The following is a 19743-nucleotide window of genomic DNA, read 5'->3' as shown; positions in this document are numbered from 1 at the left end:
CAAGAGACCTCGCCGGCGTGTCTTGCGTATCGCGTTCCCGACGAGGCTCCTCCGGCGACGTGTCTTGCGTATCGCGCTCATCGCTGGAGGCACAAGGTCCAGGTGTGAGGCGTCGGCCGATCCTAAAATTGGCTAGACCCTAGATTGCACGATCTAGCTACTTATCGATTGTGATTAAGTGTCAACACCCTCCATTGACCATTGTGCGCGAAGCCGAACACTGTTTGAAGCCGCGCCTCGCGTGGCAACAAAAATTGCCCTGCCTTGCTCAGAGCTCGAGTGCTTCTTCACAGCGTGTTGATTTGCTTCGACCGCTAGCACGCAAGCACAGCACTGGTGCTTCCCTTCCGCAGCGAGCCGTTTGACCCGCGACTCGATCGGCAGGCGCCGGCGACTTCACCCAACGTCAAACGATACTATTCTTTATTAGTCGCCTCCGATGAATCGCCTACTTTGACGGTTCTGGATGCCAAGCAAGACTCACGACCTCTTCTTCGTCCGATGGGCGGCTTACTCTCTGTTACCATCGGCAGCGTCTGGTTAAGGCAGGGCACCACGCACGTCACCAATCATAATTTTCACTGGCCGTCCAAATCATCGTCACCCTCCCTGTCCCTGGCTCTGGCTGTGGCTGACCACGTAGGTATAGCCCATCCGCGCCGGCTTCGCTCCTGAAGACAGAAGACTCCAGCCGTGGGCGTGGACTCGTTTTTGGCAGGCAGTGGGTTCAGACCAGCAGCAACAGCAACTTGATGCATATCCGTTAGCCGGCTACGTACTATCCTAATCCTACTACTGTTCCCCAATCGTTTTTGGGAGAGGGTGGGGTTTCTCGTTGTCGTTATGCCGCACGGATGCTCGGGTAGGGTAGGCGACGGCCGACGAGACGCGGGGACATCAATGCCCGGTTCCCGTCGACGCCGACCCGTGATCGGCGATCGCTAGCTTGGCTACCGCGAGCGTGTGCGTGCGACCTCCGGCGGGTGCTCACGAACGGGCCGCTTACAGCGAAACGGGATGGCCGGAGGGGAGCAGTACCACACTGCTGCTGAGTGTTGACACCGTGACACGGGCAGGAGTTGGAAAGAAATTGCAGTGATGGCCGATGAGCAGGAGGAAAGTAGGGTCTTCTAATCTCTGCCGGCGGCGTTCAAATCGGGTTATGGCCGCCGAACGGGTGCCCAATACACAAGGTACCATTAAGTTGGGGTTTACTCAAAGCGGAACGCGGTGTGTGAATTGTAATTAATGGATGAAAAGTGGTTAAGGCTTCTTGAATGGCAAGGGGAAAAAACATGACCACGAAGATCATATGAAATTTAGAGGGCAGCAAGTGCAAAAGCATGAAAAAAAAAAGCAAAACTGCAGGTGGAGTTTGCGAAGTATTGAGGATTCGGGGGGGGGAAATTTTCTATGCGACAACGCCCTTGTGCGACACTCTATAGTTCCTTTAACAATTTCTGCACCCATTTTTTTTTTTGTTAAAAAGGCTGCTAAATCAGAATCTTTGAAGTTCAACAAGATCATCCAGAAATATCTATCAAACAACTCCATTCTGAAGTTTTGAAGGAATTTCAGGAACTCTTGCGTTCTAAGCAAGTCCATGCGTAACCAACCCACAACTAATAGGTTATTGTCATAGGATCAAAGTAGCTGGTCTCACTCTCACCCTTTTGCTTTGGACTGGAACCAAGTGAAGAAACTTTGCACTGGATAGACGCATTTTTATTTGATTTGACAATAAAATGCTCACGAGACACTCCTCTGGCAATTCCTCCACACGTTTCGTTGGAACAGCACAAGCAACGCCCCCACTTGAACCAGGAAATCCGCTCGCCGCTTAAACACTGTAGCGCTACGCTTTTGCAACCATCAAAACGCCGACCTGTCCGCTATGATTAGGCGGCCAAGATTGCACGAATCCTGCGCAATGTCATTTTAAATCCCCTCACCAAACCTCCTTTTCGTCCGGTCCGCTTCACTCCTCCGACAAAGTCTCCTTCTTCTCCCGTAAGGCCATTAAATATAAAGCCACCAGCAGAATTAAGATAAATTCATCGAACAAACAAAATTGATCTGAATTTCAAAAATTACGAACGAGATAATATAAAATGAAAGCGAGAGGAGAAAAAGAAAAGAAAGACGAGAGGGAAGAGGAAAGGCGTGAGCGAGGTCGTGTTTGACCACCTCGCCTTCTCCGCTCGTCTTCCACCTTCCTCCGTTGCCTACCCCTCCGCGGCCCCATCGCTGCTGGGCTTGGCTTTACCACTGGCGGGTTCCCACACGGGGGCCAGACTCCGCCACGGCTGACCCCGTCTACACCGAATCCCCCCGCGCGATTTAACCCCTCTCGCCTCGCCGCCTCCGCTTCCCTACAACGCGCACACCAAACGCGCACGCGCTGTTCGTTCCTCGGCCGCTCTCTCCATCTCCGCCCCCCCCCCCCCCCCCCCCCCCAACAGATCTCCGCGGGCCGTGCGGTTCCTCCTTCTCCGGGGCTGTCGGATCTCCACGGCGGCTAGGGAGTAGGGATGGGCAACTGCTGCGTGACGCCGAACGGAGCCGCCGACGCCGGCGGCGGCAAGAAGCACAAGGAGCCCAAGGAGCCGAAGCAGAAGAAGGGCAAGAAGCCCAACCCCTTCTCGATCGAGTACAACCGCGCGGCGCCGGCGAGCGCGCCCAGGCTGGTGGTGCTGCGGGAGCCCACGGGGCGGGACATCGCGGCGCGGTACGAGCTCGGCGCGGAGCTCGGGCGCGGCGAGTTCGGGGTCACCTACCTCTGCACGGACCGCGCCTCAGGGGAGGCGCTGGCCTGCAAGTCCATCTCCAAGAAGAAGCTCCGCACCCCCGTCGACATCGAGGACGTGCGCCGGGAGGTGGAGATCATGCGCCACCTCCCCAAGCACCCCAACGTCGTCACGCTCAGGGACACCTACGAGGACGACAATGCCGTGCACCTCGTCATGGAGCTCTGCGAGGGCGGGGAGCTCTTCGACCGCATCGTGGCGCGGGGGCACTACACCGAGCGCGCTGCCGCCTTGGTCACACGCACTATCGTCGAGGTCGTGCAGGTGAGATTTCGTTTCGATACGTAGTAGAATCATTACTATTGGACAGCAAAATTACAAATGAATGTAGTTACATGTGTTTCGGTTACTCTCATTATACCGCGTGGGGTCAGTTTCCAGTCACTAATATGACAACTTTCTCTATAGTTGATTCGATAGGTTATGTGGTAGTAAATGTTTAGCTGTGTTCACTCTAGCTACTAGCTTAGACTATCATTCCTTGGCTAATCATCCTGTAATTAGATAGGTTGTAGTTTCATTTCTGCAGTCTTTAACTCGTTTATAATCTGAACAATGAGATGAGTTAACTTGTTCATCTGTTATTTCTTGTACAATGTCAGATGTGCCATAAGCATGGAGTGATGCACAGGGATCTCAAACCAGAAAATTTCTTGTTTGCGAACAAGAAAGAATCAGCGGTCCTTAAGGCCATTGATTTTGGCCTATCTGTATTTTTCACGCCAGGTGCAGTTTATGTTCCTTTATCTATTTATCATTTTGCTTCATCAGTCATTGTCGATGATGTCATCTTGTTGACAATATGATCACTGGACTGTGGTGGTCTATCTTATCTCTTTTGCTGCTTGCTTTCATGGCATATGTTGAAGTACCGAATTTGAATTTGTTTAGGCGAACGGTTTACTGAGATTGTTGGAAGTCCTTATTACATGGCTCCAGAGGTGCTAAAGAGAAATTATGGCCCAGAGGTTGATGTTTGGAGTGCAGGAGTGATTCTGTACATTCTTCTTTGTGGTGTCCCTCCATTCTGGGCAGGTTAGTTTTGTATCTGGAATGATGGACAACTGTGATACATACATCTGTATACAACAGCAGTTTAGAATGTTGAGAATTACAAAAAAAAAAAAAAAAAAAAAAAAAAAACGTTCCAATCTCTTGTAAATTCAAATGTTCATTATGGAATATGGCATACTGTGTACTGATACTCTTATTTTTCTTGACATTGAATTTGGGTGTGATGATTGGGAGATGGGGCTGTAGAAGATAAAAATGCATCTTAATCTTGTGTTATTAAATGTTTTTGACATTTTTGTGTTTCAATGTTGCAATGCAGAAACGGAACAGGGTGTTGCTCAGGCAATTATCCGATCTGCCATTGATTTCAAGAGAGATCCATGGCCAAGGGTGTCTGATAACGCCAAAGACCTTGTCAGAGGAATGCTCAATCCAGATCCGAAACGACGATTGACAGCTCAGCAAGTGCTTGGTAATAATCATTCTCGCACTAGATGACTATATTGTGTTTTACTCGTTTTTTTGTTTCAATTTGAAACCAGTGAGAATTATAATCCTAGATTGCTGAACCTTGTGTTAGCATTGATGAAAGATAATGCTATAATATTTCATAAGTGTTCTCCCCTATATATTTGTCTGATAACCTTGTATCTCCCTCCAGATCACCCATGGTTACAGAACATTAAGAAGGCTCCAAATGTCAATTTGGGTGAAACTGTTAAGGCCAGACTCCAACAATTCTCTGTGATGAACAAGTTCAAGAAGCATGCACTTAGGGTACATTTCAGTCTGACTTGACCCCAAACGATACCCCTTTAATTGTCATATTTGCTCTGGAATTCCTCACATCTTTGAATACAGGTCATAGCTGAGCATCTTTCGGTAGAAGAGGCTGCTGCCATAAAGGATATGTTTGAGAAGATGGATCTTAACAAGGATCAAATGCTTAGTTTCGATGAGCTGAAGCTTGGTCTGCATAAGTTTGGTCACCAAATGCCTGATGCAGATGTTCAAATACTAATGGAAGCTGTGAGTTGACACTCTTTTCCTCCAGAACAGAAACTTAATTTGCACCTCTTTAATATTGGGCTGGAGTTTTTTTTTTGTTTATGTCAAACACCTTTGAATAGTATTTTTTCAACCTAGTTTAATGTTTTTCTTTTTCATTTTAATTGAGCATTCTGTCACGAAGGTGATGTGTTGGGCCTTTTATATTTACTGTTTGTGCATGTCGTGCCAGGCGGATGCTGATGGAAATGGGTCCTTGGATTATGGAGAATTTGTTACATTATCTGTTCATCTAAGAAAAATTGGAAATGATGAGCATCTGCATAAGGCATTTGCATACTTTGACCGGAACCAGAGTGGTTATATTGAAATCGATGAACTCCGTGAGTCATTAGCTGATGACCTTGGACAAAATCATGAAGAGGTTATCAATGCCATTATCCGTGATGTAGACACCGATAAGGTTTGTACTTCTTGGTCAATTAGTTGTAAATGGATGTAGCTTTTTTTCTCATTTCTTGTTTAGCTCATTTGGTGTAATGATTAAAAGGCTGAACTCTGTGATACTGAGTATCCCAAACTGTTTTTGTTATCTTGTTCCTCAGGATGGCAAGATAAGCTACTGATGAGTTTGCGGCGATGATGAAGGCCGGAACAGACTGGAGGAAAGCATCGAGACAGTATTCGAGAGAGCGGTTCACCAGCCTGAGCCTTAAGCTGCAAAAGGATGGATCGTTGCAGATGACGAGTACGCGGTAGTCGGATAACACCCATAGGCAAGTTGTGAATTACAGATGGAAACCCTGTGTAGATTTTTGGGTTGTTTGTTGACAGCTCTTCTGCCCGTCCTGATGTTCGATTGCTTTCTATTCTTCGTTCGACGCCTGTTTGAAGCATTAGCTAGGGGGATTGTTGATGCTATGATTGTATTTAGACTGCATGATCCACGCCTCACTCATTTCCACGCCTTAGGGCAAAGTGTACTGTACAAGAGAGAGAGGGGAAAAGGATTAGAAGGTTGTACGCATTTCTTAACTTCTGTGGATCCATTTGTTTGTGCCTTGTTCTTAATATCCTGATGACGAGTTCACGCATGTGGTGCTCGATAACGGTTGTTTGAACCTGGATGGAGGAATTCAATTTATGGGTTAACTGAACGGATGAAGCCATGAAGGTGCTTCACTCCAAAGTCTGCTGCTTGACCACGTCTCTCATTGCCAATTTTTTGAAGCGTAGATAACTTACTCCTGTATGCCATATATGGACAGTCCAGCCAGAGATCCATTTGATATACAAAAGAAATCTTTGAATCTTGTATGGTCATCATTGTGAGCGTAGCGCCAAACTTGTGTGTGGTGTTTTCCTGTCCCTGCCTAAAAAAAGGGTCGGTGTCTAATGAAAACTCGATTTACCCCCTCCCGTCACCCGAGTGACAGAATAACTTAAATCACTCAAATTTACCAAACAAAACAAATCGAATGTTTCAAGGTGTTCTGTCACTCGATTCCCATAACCACAGGATCAAAATCCAACGAACCAAATAAAAGAAATAATAAACAGAGCGAAAAAACAAAGAAAAAAAATACAATTTAATCAGATCAAATGTATGAAATGCAAATTAGAAGAAAATCAAAGAAAAAAACAAACAAAAAGACATTTAACAGACCAGTTCTATAAAAGGCAAATTAGAAGAAGATCAAAGCAAAGCAAAGAAAAAAAGAAAGATTTAATAGATCAGTTCTATGAAAGGCAAAGTAGAAGATCAAAGCAAAAAAACAAAGAAAAAAGACAGATTTAACAGATCAGTTTTATGAAAGGTAAATTAGAAGAAGATCCAAAGCAATAAATCATACATAAACAAAGATCACAGAACTATTCAAGTAATCCAAATCACCATTCTCATTTAAAGAAATCAATTTACACCGATTAAACGTATAAACTTAGGCCCTGTTTGCTTGTCTCATGAGCCGTACTATTATTTCAGCGAACAAACAATATTTTTTTTTACAGTAAATCAACGAACAGTTACATGGATTTTCAGCCAAGCGAATAGGGCCTTACACCCAAATAGGAATAGTAAAATATGTTACAATCAGATGTAATCTGTAACTACTAACCAAGCGATGAATTTGTGCAAGGTTGCAGCGGCGGTCGGTCGGCCCTGGCTGCGACGCGGCCGTGCCGGCAGTGGATGGGTGGGGAGGCAGAAGTAAGCAGGAGCGCGGCGGCTCGAACGCTCGGTGCCTGGTCGACGGCGACGCCGGGACAGCAGGGCAGAGGGGCGCGGGGCGCAGGCGAGCCGGGGTGCCGGGTCGTAGGCACGGCAGGGTGTGGTGGTGCGGGCGCCGAGCAGGGTCGGAGGCAAGCAAGAAAGAGAAGGTGTAGGGTCGCGGACTCGCGGGGTGTGGTGGTGCGGACGCCGGGGCAGGGTTGGATGAAAGGAAGAACGAGTGCGCGAGGAGATGTTTACAGCGCCGAAGCCAAATCGTGTAAATGCAAGGTAACGTTCAGTTCCGCTTCATTTTGCAAATTTTTTAAGATTCCCCGTAACATCGAATCTTTAGACGTATGCATGAAGCATTAAATATAAATAAAAAATAAAACTAATTACACAGTTTAGACAAAATTCACGATACGAATATTTTAAGCCTAATTAGACTATGATTGGACACTAATTATCAAATAACAACGAAAGTACTACAGTACTATTTTCTAAAAAAAATTCGCCAACTAAACAGGGCCTAAGTGGTGCACGGGTGTCAGTTAGACTGGAGTAAAAGCACTGTCTGATGGAACGAGACAGCCCTGTGGATTGTGGTGCTGCGTGAGTGCCTTTTCCAGCTGTACGCGGTGGGGAGAAGTGCGCGGGCACAGGATGATCGTGTCCGTTGCCAACACCAGAGGACGGCCAGCAAATCGAGTGACCAAAGCGTGAGAAACACTCACCGTAGAGATTTACCGAAAAAAAAGGGCATTGGCAATTTGGCATTCAAAAGAAGGAACAGGTGGGTTTGTTCAGACGTGACATGCTACTACGTTTGAACACACAATTTAAGTTGGACTGGTGAGCCGGTCAACAGTCTGCCTATGACGCTAAACAAAGCGAAACGTAAACGCGCCTGAAAAATCGGCCGGTGCACGTAGCTGTCCGGGACCGAGTTGCTTCGCTGAGGCACCAGCAACCTGACCGACCGGGAGTTGCCGGCTTTGCCGCTGCCGGCCGCCCTCCAGCTGACGTCCACGAACTCCTCCCTCTCTTCGTCTTCGGCGAGAAGCAGATGCGGATTAGGTGCAGCCGCGGCGGAGGCCGTTGGTGTCCGACTGTCCGTTCGTCCTCTTCGCTTTGACTTCTCCTGCGTGCCCGGTTGAGTGGTTGACGCCGCACACGCACGTACGCCGTCTGCTGCTGCAGGCTGTCGTCCTGTGTGATCCGCTCGGATTCGTGCGGACGCGGGGTTGGCCCGGTGACCGCTTTTGTCAAAGGAATTAAATGGTGGTTAAGTGACACATCGACAGGGGCGACGTCAGTACAGTACAGGCAGCAGCAGGAGCTCAATGAAAGGTAGTCTTGCGGCGGCTGGTGGTACTCTCGCTTGATGAGAAGAGAAAGAGACGTACGTGCCGATCCGACCGATCCATGGCTCAAGCCAAGTTGCATGGAAATAGCTCTGTTCGTTTCCCTGAAATTTAGTTTATATTGGTACTTATGCTAATTTATTGTGAGAGAAAAATATTGTTCGTTCGTTGAAAAGTAATGCTGAAGTAGTGCAGAAGAACAGAGCCAGAATTGTTCACTCCCTATTTTTTAAAGGGGATATTGCGCCAAAGCCTTGCCCAAGTCCGATGACAGCTTTTCATTAGCATCAGCAAGCCAATAAGGCCGTCGTCGGCCCATGATCACGTTACTTCATGTACAAGTTTCATTTCCATTTATTTAATGTCCTGATAATTGCCCTGCCATATTTGTCATTGCCTGCTTAAATTAAATGCCTGCAGCTATTCGAGTTAGGTAAACATAACCATCTCATCATCAGTCTAATCTTTACCTCGTCACGCATCGGCACGCAAAGCCTGCCGTACCAACAAACCAAAACTCTCTCGCACAAGAGTGGCATACTTGCTGGCACAGTTGCACAAAGCATGCGGCCCGATAAATACCCGGCAGTGGATCATGAATTCATGATGCAACCAAAGCTCAACAGGAACACAAGATGCAGGGAATGGCACAATATTGTTGACATCATCTGATCATCAGACCCTGCTGCGTCCTGCCTGATACATAAGACAAGACGGGATCAAATCAAACGTTGCTTGCAGAAGAATAAAGACTTGATAATGCGATTACTGGTCTCATCAGGCTCTGGCCGTGCCAGAACTTACAAGAATCTGCCACAAGATCACCTTAAAATTACCCTAATCTGTGCCAATTTACACACATCAAATGGCAATGGTAATAATTTGTTGGAAACAGAAATTTTTAACTTTCTATTTCGGTAGCAAAGACAAAGCAGGCCGAATGCAACGCTAAGGTCGAGCCAGAGTTACATGGGCCTAGATTTTCCTAGGGCCTGCTTGTTTTGTTCGAGCCCAGCGCGAGCAGAGGTGCTTGTTGTATTCGAGACTCGAGAGTGAATTCCAGATACCTGTCAGGGGCTGATCACCGCTGCATAACCCTATCTCTTCCTACCCCCGGCGGCGCGGTCTCCCCATCCCCGGTGTTCTCCGATTTGGGGGGACGTCGCTTGCCCGCTCCGGTCTGCTCCTCTGGAGTGCGGTCCAGCGGAGCCCGCTACGTCGGCCGCCGTCCGTCTCTTCCCAGCCTCCGGATCCTCCACCGTCCGGTGAGCACGCCTCGACTGATTTTTAGGTACTCACGGACAGCATATGTACGGTTGCAAACGGCGCGGCGGCGATCAGCCCGCCCCGCGTCCGCAGCAGCCGCGAGGGAATTTGCGGGCAGATGCGGCGGCCCGCATAACGCCGCTTGCTTTTGCGGGCTTCGCGGCAGCCCGCGTAGCGCCGGCGCCGCATACCTCGCGAGTCGCCCACCTGCTGAACGTCCGCCCGGGCTCCTGCCGCATCCTCGTCGCCCTCACCACCGCCAAGGTCCTGGGCGCTCTCGCCACCTCCGCCGCCGCCGACTCCCTCCCGATCCTGTTCCCGCGCCTGCTCCGCCTCAAGGTCCGCGAGTCCTTCCTCCGCACCAAGGGGCGCCAGCTCGGCCGCGACCTCGCCACCGTAAGCGCCGCGAGGAGACCGTCTGGCGCGTCGTCCGCGCCATCACGCACCACATCCGCGACTCCATCGACGCGCGCACCATCCTCCGCACCACCATGCTCCAGCTCGCCGCCGCCCTCGGCCTCAGTTGCCCGTGGTTTCCCCTCCGCATTCTTCTGCCCAGGCTAGCTGCACAAACAGGAGGCTGCTTTCTCTGTTTGTCCTCCCTTGGCAGTCGCGCCTCCTTGCGGGACGCCGCGGCGCCGTTGGACTATCTCGCGGGTTTGCAGCGCGGGTTTATGTGAATTGCGGCACGCGTAGCCCAGCGGGTTAGCGGCGCAGCCCGCGCCGTTTGCATCCCTAATTGCTTCAGTTTGGTGTTCAACAATTCATTATGCTTGTCGAATTGAACTAATAAATAAGTTAATCTGTGTTGGGTTTGTGTCGTGTACCGCTACATGATTTCAGTGTCAGACCAAACACTCAGTTCGTTTGCTTGTATATGCACAGGTAACCGCATAAGGATTAAGGCCAAGCTCATGCAAAATGGTTCTATGTCAGGGCGTATCTGTTGGAAATGCTCAGCCGCTAGCTTTTCCTGGTAGATCATCAAGTCTTAAGAGCACCCGGTTTCATATTAAGACGAATCATTTTCCTGCAAGAGCTCTACGTGGTATGAAGACAGCAAATATATTTTCTTTTGGTTCACTTCAATTTCGACACACGTACTCTTTATTCCCATTGCCAACAGTGTTTTCTTGATTTTCTGCTTTTTATATCTTCTTGATTAAACCTTTTTGATTGATAATTCTAGTTCTAGACAAAATATCATGAAGCTGGTTCTTTTCTTATGAACTGAATGTTTCTTCTGGTACCCAAAGACCTCCCTTTAAACATAGGTCACTGTATGCCTCGAAGCAAAGTATTGTCTTAAACTATTCCACTTTATTCATGCATGTTGCTTCTGCTCAAACAGTATTATTATTATAGTGATAGTGACTAGCACTATATTAAGTTATTCTTTTCTGCAGACAATTTGAGCATGTAAAACCACCTTTGTTAATTCTGAATCCTGTCCTAGCAAAGTCTGTAAAAATCAGCTATTCAGCTTCATAATTCTCTCTTCTCACTCTAGAATATGGGTAAGCATGCAGGACATGGGGCAATAACACAATGGGCCATTGAATTTACAGAATAGGATAACTGAAATATAACTAAAGAAATGCTGTTATGATTTAGAGCCTGTAGAGTTACCTTGGCTAAACCGATCCCGTGCTTCTCCAGAAGGTGGCTACCGCTATCAATTCTTTTGTGTGTGCTGGCATATTCATTTCACCTTATCATTATATGTTATTTCTGGCAAATATTTTGTTTCCTATGAAGTGTCATCATATACTTATAGTCCGTGTTGCTGATTTCCTTGGCACCTGACAGTTCAATATTTTGTGTTTCATGATTCATGAAAAAAAAGTTTTGCAGTTTTAGGATCTTTATTCCTTTGATTACTTGTTGAGGACCCATTTTCCTATATAGGTTTGCTGAAAAAAAATATAATGTTTAATTGGCACATGTTTCAGACAATGCAAAGTAATAAACAAAATACAATCATTTAAACAGGATATATGAATTTGAATTGTTCAGAGTTCCGGACAGCGCATATTATCAACAAGATATATAACATGATACAGAATTCGAGCCTTGGTTTAGTTATCTCCATTGGTGCTTTTTTGTGTGTTTAGAGTGACATTGGAAATGAAACCATTTTGCAAGTGTTATGTATACTGATTTCTTTAATGGCCAGGATTTATCTATAGTTCCATTGTCACATCTTTGATTATTGTCCCTAGTTACTATAATGGATTTGATTTTCATTATTGTTTGTGTTTTTCAGTTGGTACTGATTCTATTCATCATGGCATGCCTACATCATTCCCAAGGGAGAATTCTGTCAGGGGCATCCCATCACTATCAAGACAGCACAATCAGCATCCAAGGACCGTTAGTTGTCGGGCATCCTCACTGGCATCTTTCAGCTACCCTGAGCTGACATCCAAACCCAGATGGTGGTGGAGAACTCTAGCTTGTGTGCCGTACTTGCTGCCACTGCACAACATGTGGTCTTATGCTGACGTGATCTACCAGCTGCACACTTACTTGCAGGGGTTTTCGCTGTTGTACACCTTCATCGATACCATGACTCTGTGTCCTGGGTGGCTCTTTCTGGTGATATTTATGACAGTGTACTTCTTCGTTGTGAGGCGGAAGTGGTCGCCGCACTTTCTGAGGTTCCATGTGATCCTAGCAATTCTTCTGGACACTGGCTCCCAAGCAGTGGCCACCATGTGTACCTGGATGCCAAGCATCGTTTATCAGGGGAAGCCAATGCAGTACTTCTGGATGTCTATCGCGTTCATACAGATCTTCACAGTGCTCGAGTGTTTGCGGTGTGCCCTTTGTGGAATGTATCCTAATGTTCCATTCATATCCCACACTGCTTTCATTCACTCTGATCTGAATCTGTTCAGATAGGTGCTTACTACATAAGTTCCAGGATTCAAGAAGGGTGGTTTTTTGAAATGGCTACTCACAGTTGTAGGGGGGGTGTTTTGTGTTTTGTTCATATTGAAGTCCTGTGTAATTCTTATCATTGGACCAGCTGGTACAATAGCATTCCAACAACACTGCAATTGATTTTCATTCCTCAGATGTTATTGTTTGTATGTTTGGCTACCTGCAAATTTTTTCGAGGAGCAGTACTTTATCCAAACTCATGTTCGGTCTGTACTTCAGGGCTGAAATGCCTTAAAAGTGTGCATTATATGCCTCGTTGCTCTAGTTAAGTGGCGATGAAGATGCTACTCTGGGCACATCGAAAATGGAGGGGTTCCGAGGAAATTTGTAAAGATTTGCACTGCCTGTGAAATTCATCTTTTCCATGAGGAGCTTGTGAAAATATTGCATAACAACAGTTTAATAGCACACAAATTTCGACCGCAGCGAAAAAAAAATACAGTGAACGTCGCATTTGATTTGTATTCAATTTTGGTTATGCTTACACGAATTTAAGTGCCTTGATGCTTACACGAATTTAAGTGCCTTGAATGTTCAACTCCAACTCAAAAATAAAAACTTTTCCCAAAAACGTTATGTCTCCGAAATTTATTCTGAACAGCTAGAATAAAACAAAACTGCATTGAACAAAATGATATACTCACGTGCCTGATACATTTATTTATTTATTTATTTGCTAATGTCATTATGGTTGGTGTTAGATAGTTATATGGGCCTTATTACGTCCTAGGCCCATTGGCCCTGTTGTGTCATGGGCACGGCTGATTCCAGCCCATGTCTATCAGTTTAGGATCGGTATCGATCTAACATTGCGTTTGGCAGCATAGAAATTAGTGGCGCGAGTTGGCGGAAGAAATTAAGGTGTGAATTTGACTTCTAGTCCTAATATTGTATTTGGTTGGTAGAGGGAAATAAGAAGGGGAGTTGAAGAGGGAATTCATATCCCTTATTTGGTATGTGTGTTTTTGAGTGGAAAATTATACGACAAGTCAATGATGGGAGGGGAAATTAAGCAAGTTAATAATTGAATTGACTAATTAGTGAGGGGAGGGCTAGTATTTTTGCCAAACTCTTTATGTGATCCTGAAATCGCTTGGATAAATTGTATTTTAGGATGGAGAGAGCAGTTCATTGGCAATTAGAGAGAAATGGCAAACTCACAAAGTATATAAACTAGATGAATTACCCGCGTGTTGCTGTGGGAATTCGAAGACATAAATTTCAGATAAGCAAAGACTAAATTAGTTAGATATTTAATTAGGATACTGTAGTATGAGAATAATATTTGGGATCTCACGGAAAAGTATGATAGAATAACTTCATTCAAGTTTTTGATTATCTGAAATTCATGTCTTCAAATTCCCTCTCGATGACGTGATTACTACTAATCACCATCAAACGGCTAGGATGATGGTTTATCTTTATAAGAGTATAATAGATAGATTAAAGAATGGTAGGCATTTGGAGTGCTCCTCTAACTCTGAAAGTTAGAGATTTTTTATGGTTGTCATACAGCAACACAACACAATATGCACATCGTTATTGCGATTTTTTTTCATGCGGAGAAGGGATGCAAATTGTGTGGTGTAGACACTGTTGCTGTAAACAATTGCGTACATGTCGTGTAAACGTTACTTGACAACATACTATGTTGTCTAGGGTGTAAATGGTTGATTACATTAAGGCCCCGTTCGGCTGGTAGAATTTTGGCTGAAACTGACTGAAAAACACTGTTCTGGCTAAATTATTGTGAGAGAAAAACACTGTTCCGGCTGAAAAAAGAAACCGAATAAGCCGAATATGGGGTAAGCCGAACAGAGCCTAAATAGTAAAAATGGTTCTACACATGGTAATCGGTTGACAAAGATCGAGAAAAAAACACATGTTTTTACATGGCTTGCAAAACCGTGTAATGAAACGAAGCGAAGTAACTATGCATAGAAAAGAGTAACGAAGCGAAGTAACTATGCATGGAAAAGAAGTAAAAAAGAACAAGTACATTTATCTGCTTTTGCCCTCAACATGAATCATGAAATGCACATTCGTTGTTAAGGTTAGCAGCGAATGAAGTCTATCAGTCATGTAAGGAAACTAAAATCAAGAGGATAAACAAATTAGAGATATTTATGGACATTTATTTATAGAAAGAGAGAGGTCACCCTGTTCACTTGAACTTATCAGCCGTACCGTTTCAGCGAAATAACGGTATTTTTCTCTCACAACAAATCAGTATCAGCATCCGCATCCGCATAACTGCTTTTCCACCTAGCCGAACAGGGCCCAAGAAGCTGACATGCACGGAAGGGATATATTCATGGAACAAAAGAAAATATTAATTACTCCATAGTTATGTAAAGTAAACTAATTGGTTAGAAGTGTCGATCAGAAACAGTGCATTGGGAACCCGAAGCGGCGCACGAGCGCTAAATAAAGATTATATTCTTTTCTACATATCTAGGGCGTGTTTGTTTCCCTGCGTGGCCTGGGGACGCTCGACCAGGCAGATCGATCCGGTCGCCAGGCGCTAGAAATCGACAGCCTGGGTAATTGCTTGGCCCAAGCATCTTTGTCAGGCTGAGAAGCAAACAGGTCTCTATTCTCCTAGCTGTCACTTTGCCTCAAAGTTGCAATTGTGCTTGAGGACTTCAGAATGGTGCTTATGTTTGAGACAGCAAACTATACATTGTAAATAGGTTCGACCAACCTGAAGAATCACATGAGGCTGAAGGTGCAAATCCAACTGAGCCGGTGGAAGCTGGTGTGTCGGGATCTGAAAATTAAGCTGAACTTGCATCTCTGCTCCCAATTTCTCTGGCGCAGCAAATGCCATCTGGTTGGGTATGCTTCGGAAACTGACCGTTGAGGTCACCCAGTTTGTTTGGATTATGAATACGACTGCTCCTGAATGAAGGGCTAAATTTGGAAACTATGTTTTAGCTTTAGCTAGATACTCCTCCATCACTACTTGCAAAAATGGGTGTTGGACAAATTTGCAGCATCCATTGGCCGTTTACATTACAAAAATGACTTGAGCTGTGAGCTGTGTATGCAGTTCCATTTCCATTTCATTGGCCCCTAGATTTGTTTCCACTAGAAGCTTGTTTGGATCAACAGCACATCACTTGTGCTTGTAGTAGTATATCTGTATATGTGAACAGATTAATGTTGATGCACTGGATCACCATGTTATCAATTTGCTGCAAAATGCATTGCTGATAGTAGCAAACTTTGCTGACACGGTGCCACGTGACAGTTGAACGAACTTGCTACGGACCAAAACGATTGCGCTTCTTTTGACCACCTTTCTGTTGGGAAGGCGGCTGGCCTTTTAGGTCTTGACTAATCTTTTGTTAAGCGAAGAACAGGCCATGTCATGCACCTCAGCACCTCACACAGAAACAAGTTGAACCTTATCCCAATTTTTCTACCAATTCGGGAGACATCTAGTCAATGATAGTTTACTACTTTTCTTAAAAAAATGATAGTTTACTACTCCGTAGTTTGGAAGCACCAGATATCTGTTGCAACGACCCATGATTTTTAACGCAAAATAAGAACAACTTATACAATCTGGACATTTCAATTTCCACATCCACAAAATGCTTATGAAATGCAAGTTTCTTTATTAAAATCATTACGACAGAACATAAGAGCATCACTGGGAACTGCTGTGGTACCAATATTTCATATACACTTGGGCAATTTGTTTCCAGTCCTGCATGGCAAGATTTGTGTCCAAATTTGGGACTTTATAAGCCATTGACACAGATACAAAATTTCCATGGTAGAAAATAAGAAAAATATATAGGTACAAATGTATTCAGAAGAAAAATAAACTGGAATTATCAATGTATTCATGAAATTGTTCATTGATAAATAAGTAAAAAATCTATAACCTCTCTTGTTACAGAGATCAACACAATTACTATTGACTCTCACGGTGGACCATATGAATTTTTACCTCATCTGAACTAATCAAAAGAATACTAGTTAGGACCTCCAAGGTAACGAGGCTGTTTACCAATTCTCGACAGCTGCTTTCAGCTACCAATCTGTGAGCAAATGCTTTCCTGAAGACCACCATCTCTGACTTTGCGAACAAAATTTCAAGAATAAGAAAGAATATTATTATTTACTAGGACAAATAACTATTCTTCTCGGGAACTAACTCCGCAAAAAGATGGTTTCATCCACCTTGAGAGCAAAAGGCCTCTTTGACAGTTACTTCGGCTCCAAGTGCATCTGCTGCTCAAGCCAAGAAGCAATAACACTCTGATCCAGTGAGTCACCCTGACTGCTCAGGTCAGGCCTATTAATCGATCGAGAAGCCATGCCTGCCATTTCACCCCTCTTGCCATTCAGCTCAGCATGGTTCACCAGTGACTGCACCCAAGACACATCTGGCTCCTCTGCTGTATTTCCAGGTTGCACAGGGTGCCTCAAGCGGACTAGTTCGTCGTCATCAACACCCCAGTCGACCTTACTCTTTGGGGTACCAATGTTGCCCCATGAGGCATTAAGATTCCGTGGCGATCCCACAGTTGGCACTTGATGCTTATTCAGGGAAGAGAACTGATCCAACATATCACGCTGTGTAACCGTAGCTCCAACACGGACACTTAGGGGAGATGTTGGCTCAATAGTCCGAGGGGACCGAGGAGACATGCCACCAAATGGAGAATGGAGAATTGATGGATCAAGACCCCTAGGTGAGTACATCCTGTTGGTATTGACAGGCGACAAAAGGCCCTTTTGCTGATGATGAAACTTGTTTAGAAGGGCTGATTTGTGTGCTGGCGAGTAGACTGAGTGACCTTGGTCATTGGTGAACCTTAGCGACATAGCCATGTCTGAAGCATACATCTCTTCAAGGTTGGATGGAGCAATTGCTGTTGGACGAATACTCAGACCAGTAGAAAGACGGGGCTGGGATCGGCTGCTTTGTGGGAGGCTGAGTGCTCCAAGGTATTGTGATTCCCATTCCAGGAGCGCGCCAAGGTCATCAACCTGTGCACCCCTTGCATTGAAAGAAGATCGTAGCCTGCTGCCTTGGAGCCAATGAGCAGCAGCACCTCCACCATTGTTGGAGGCAGATGGTGACAGAGGTGGTGGCACAAAGTGCCTGGTAGGAGATCCAGGTAGAAGCCCAAGAGCAGCAGCAGCAGCAGTCATGTCAATGGATGAAGAGGCACGGGGAGACAGCAGACCTGCACCACTATTGTGAGGCACATGGCGGAGCTCATCTTCATCATGGGCGAAGAAGCAGATGCGGCGGGCACAAGCCGCGCCCTCCTTGCAGAGCCTGGTGCGGTACTGCGACGGGTGGAGCCAGCTCTCGAAAACACCATGGGAGAACTCGCAGCTATCACCACTGGGGCAGCCACCAGGGCGGCGAAAGTTGGGGCAGGGCACAGCCGTGTATGGGTGCTTGCGGGGGTCCCGGCGGCGGGCATTCTCGCCAGGGTGCACGAACGGACACTCTGTCCAGTCATGCGAGTAGGCCCTGGAGCATGGCCGCACCTTGAACGCGAACATGCGGAACTCGTCGGAGGCATACACGCTGCTCTTGATGTCGGGCAGCGTCGGATCCACCGGGTACTCCTTCTTGGCACGGTCCACGGTAATCGGGGACAGCGAAGACGACCGCGAGGATGGCGACCTGTTGCCCTCATCCGTCGAGGACGAGAGCGGCGGGGACGACGAGCGCGATGGTACCGAGGTCGCGACAGCGAGCCCTCGGCGGCGGCCAAGCAGCATCTCCAGATCGCCTAAGGCGTCGGGCGAAGCAGGAGGAGACAAGATGACATCGGCAGGCAAGCGACCGGCGGAGTCGGGGGTTACCGGGTCGGCGCCGGCAGCCAGGAGCAGCTTGACGACGGCCACGGCGTTCCGCGAGCCGCCGGAGGCGGCGCAGTGCAGCGGGGTGGCGCCGTCGACGCCGGGGCGCCGGTTGACGTCGACACATCCGAGGCCGAGCAGCAACGACACGACCTCCACGCTGCCGTAAGTCGCCGCGACCATCAGCGGCGTGAGCGGCTCGTACGCCTTGCTTCGGCCATACCACAGCCCCACTCCGTCCGCCAGCTCCGCCGAGTCGCCCTGGGCGCCTCCCCGCGCGAGAGCCTCGCGGAACCCCGCGGCGTCGTCGGCCGCCGCGAGCTCCAGCAGCGCCGCCAGCCTGTCCCGCTGGCCACCGTGGCCGGCGGCGAGATGCGAACGCGCCGCCTCGCCCGCACCCGCGAGATCAGCAAGGTCGCCCATCGCTCACTGCACACGGCAAGAGCTCAGCGCATCTGCAACGACGGTTCAGCAAGATGGGGCCCGGAGATATATAATTACTTGGAAAACGAGATCAAGAAATCATCAAACAAGGAAAGCATGAAAATGGAAAGGAGGAGAAACCAGCTCCAAGAATCCAAGTACCTCTCCTTGGAAAGAAATCGGTTATCAAATCCGGCTAGAACCGGGAGCAATCTCGCGATTCAAAGGCCGGATCGACGCGAGGAAGGAAACCAATTAATGAGTAGTATTTACCTGCCCGCGGTGATCCCGTACTAATCCAATCGAATCCAGAGGGATCCAACGTTCTCCTCTCCTTCCTCGCGAAGGTCGACGCCGGCGGCCGCCCCCCTCTCCAGAGAAGAGAAGCCGAGGTTGCTTTGGGTTTGGGGAACGGCAGTGATGGCTGGGAGGAGAGAGAGAGGAGGCGACAAAGCAAGGATGGGAGGACTCGCAGTTTACTGGCGGTGGTGAGGTGGAGTTAACTTGTCTATTCCTCGGGCACCACGTCCTGCTTCGTCGGGTCCGCTGTCTTAAAACACTCACCGACAAGTAGGTCAAGGAGTTCTGTAGGCCCGCTTGTCATGGAGACAATTTAACAAGTGTATGGGGCGTGGTGGTCCCGGATTTATGCAGGAGAATTTACTGCGAGTGGGGCCCGCGCGGGATTCAAACAGTCGGGTGCCGTGCCGGTGCGCGGTGCTGGCCGCTCGCGTCGCGGTGGGGTCCGGGGGTGGCTGCCGCTCCTCGCCCGCCACGTGCCGCGCTGGAGCCCCATCCGGCCGTCGCCTGGCCACACGGACGGCCAGGGATCGTTCGGGCAGGTGGTGGACGGGAGATTCGGCGC

The 19743-nt window shown here is 47.3% G+C and overlaps 4 protein-coding genes across 8 annotated transcripts; 3 read left to right on the top strand and 1 right to left on the bottom strand.

The window, feature by feature from the left end:
• The first annotated feature begins 2204 nt into the window (after nt 1-2204).
• Nucleotides 2205-5900, top strand: LOC136550301 (calcium-dependent protein kinase 20-like). The gene is given in 9 exon segments (XM_066541832.1): nt 2205-3071; nt 3410-3533; nt 3699-3842; nt 4141-4293; nt 4483-4598; nt 4683-4850; nt 5062-5292; nt 5435-5452; nt 5454-5900. Coding segments are annotated over 9 exon segments (1629 nt in total). The 5' UTR covers nt 2205-2531; the 3' UTR covers nt 5589-5900.
• Nucleotides 5901-9270: 3370 nt separating this feature from the next.
• Nucleotides 9271-10550, top strand: LOC136549065 (uncharacterized). Its single transcript, XM_066540369.1, has 2 exons — nt 9271-9279; nt 9395-10550. The coding sequence occupies exons 1-2, from the start codon at nt 9271-9273 to the stop codon at nt 10349-10351; spliced, it is 966 nt and encodes a 321-aa protein (XP_066396466.1). The 3' UTR covers nt 10352-10550.
• LOC136552566 (protein TIC 20-I, chloroplastic-like) lies at nt 9532-12752 on the top strand. Of its 2 annotated transcripts, none has more exons than XM_066544124.1 (3): nt 9532-9670; nt 10557-10719; nt 11938-12752. In XM_066544124.1, the coding sequence occupies exons 2-3, from the start codon at nt 10593-10595 to the stop codon at nt 12573-12575; spliced, it is 765 nt and encodes a 254-aa protein (XP_066400221.1). In that variant the 5' UTR covers nt 9532-9670; nt 10557-10592; the 3' UTR covers nt 12576-12752. The 2 variants fall into 2 exon arrangements, with proteins under 2 accessions (XP_066400221.1, XP_066400222.1); XM_066544125.1 differs by having other exon boundaries at nt 9584-9696.
• Nucleotides 12753-16384: 3632 nt separating this feature from the next.
• On the bottom strand, nt 16385-19387 carry LOC136550299 (zinc finger CCCH domain-containing protein 50-like). Of its 4 annotated transcripts, none has more exons than XM_066541829.1 (2): nt 19041-19387; nt 16385-18910 (listed from the first exon to the last, which is right to left on the bottom strand). In XM_066541829.1, exon 2 carries the CDS (start codon nt 18876-18878, stop codon nt 16839-16841), a length of 2040 nt encoding a protein of 679 aa, XP_066397926.1. In that variant the 5' UTR covers nt 18879-18910; nt 19041-19387; the 3' UTR covers nt 16385-16838. The 4 variants fall into 4 exon arrangements, with proteins under 4 accessions (XP_066397926.1, XP_066397927.1, XP_066397925.1 ...); XM_066541830.1 differs by having other exon boundaries at nt 16385-18955; nt 19152-19387; XM_066541828.1 differs by having other exon boundaries at nt 19152-19387.
• Between the last annotated feature and the right edge of the window lie 356 nt (nt 19388-19743).

Source organism: Miscanthus floridulus, chromosome 4, assembly GCF_019320115.1.
Source record: "Miscanthus floridulus cultivar M001 chromosome 4, ASM1932011v1, whole genome shotgun sequence".
NCBI lineage: Eukaryota > Viridiplantae > Streptophyta > Magnoliopsida > Poales > Poaceae > Miscanthus > Miscanthus floridulus.
The sequence above is the reverse complement of the archived record's forward strand: the minus strand, read 5'-3'. Positions and strand labels throughout refer to the sequence as shown.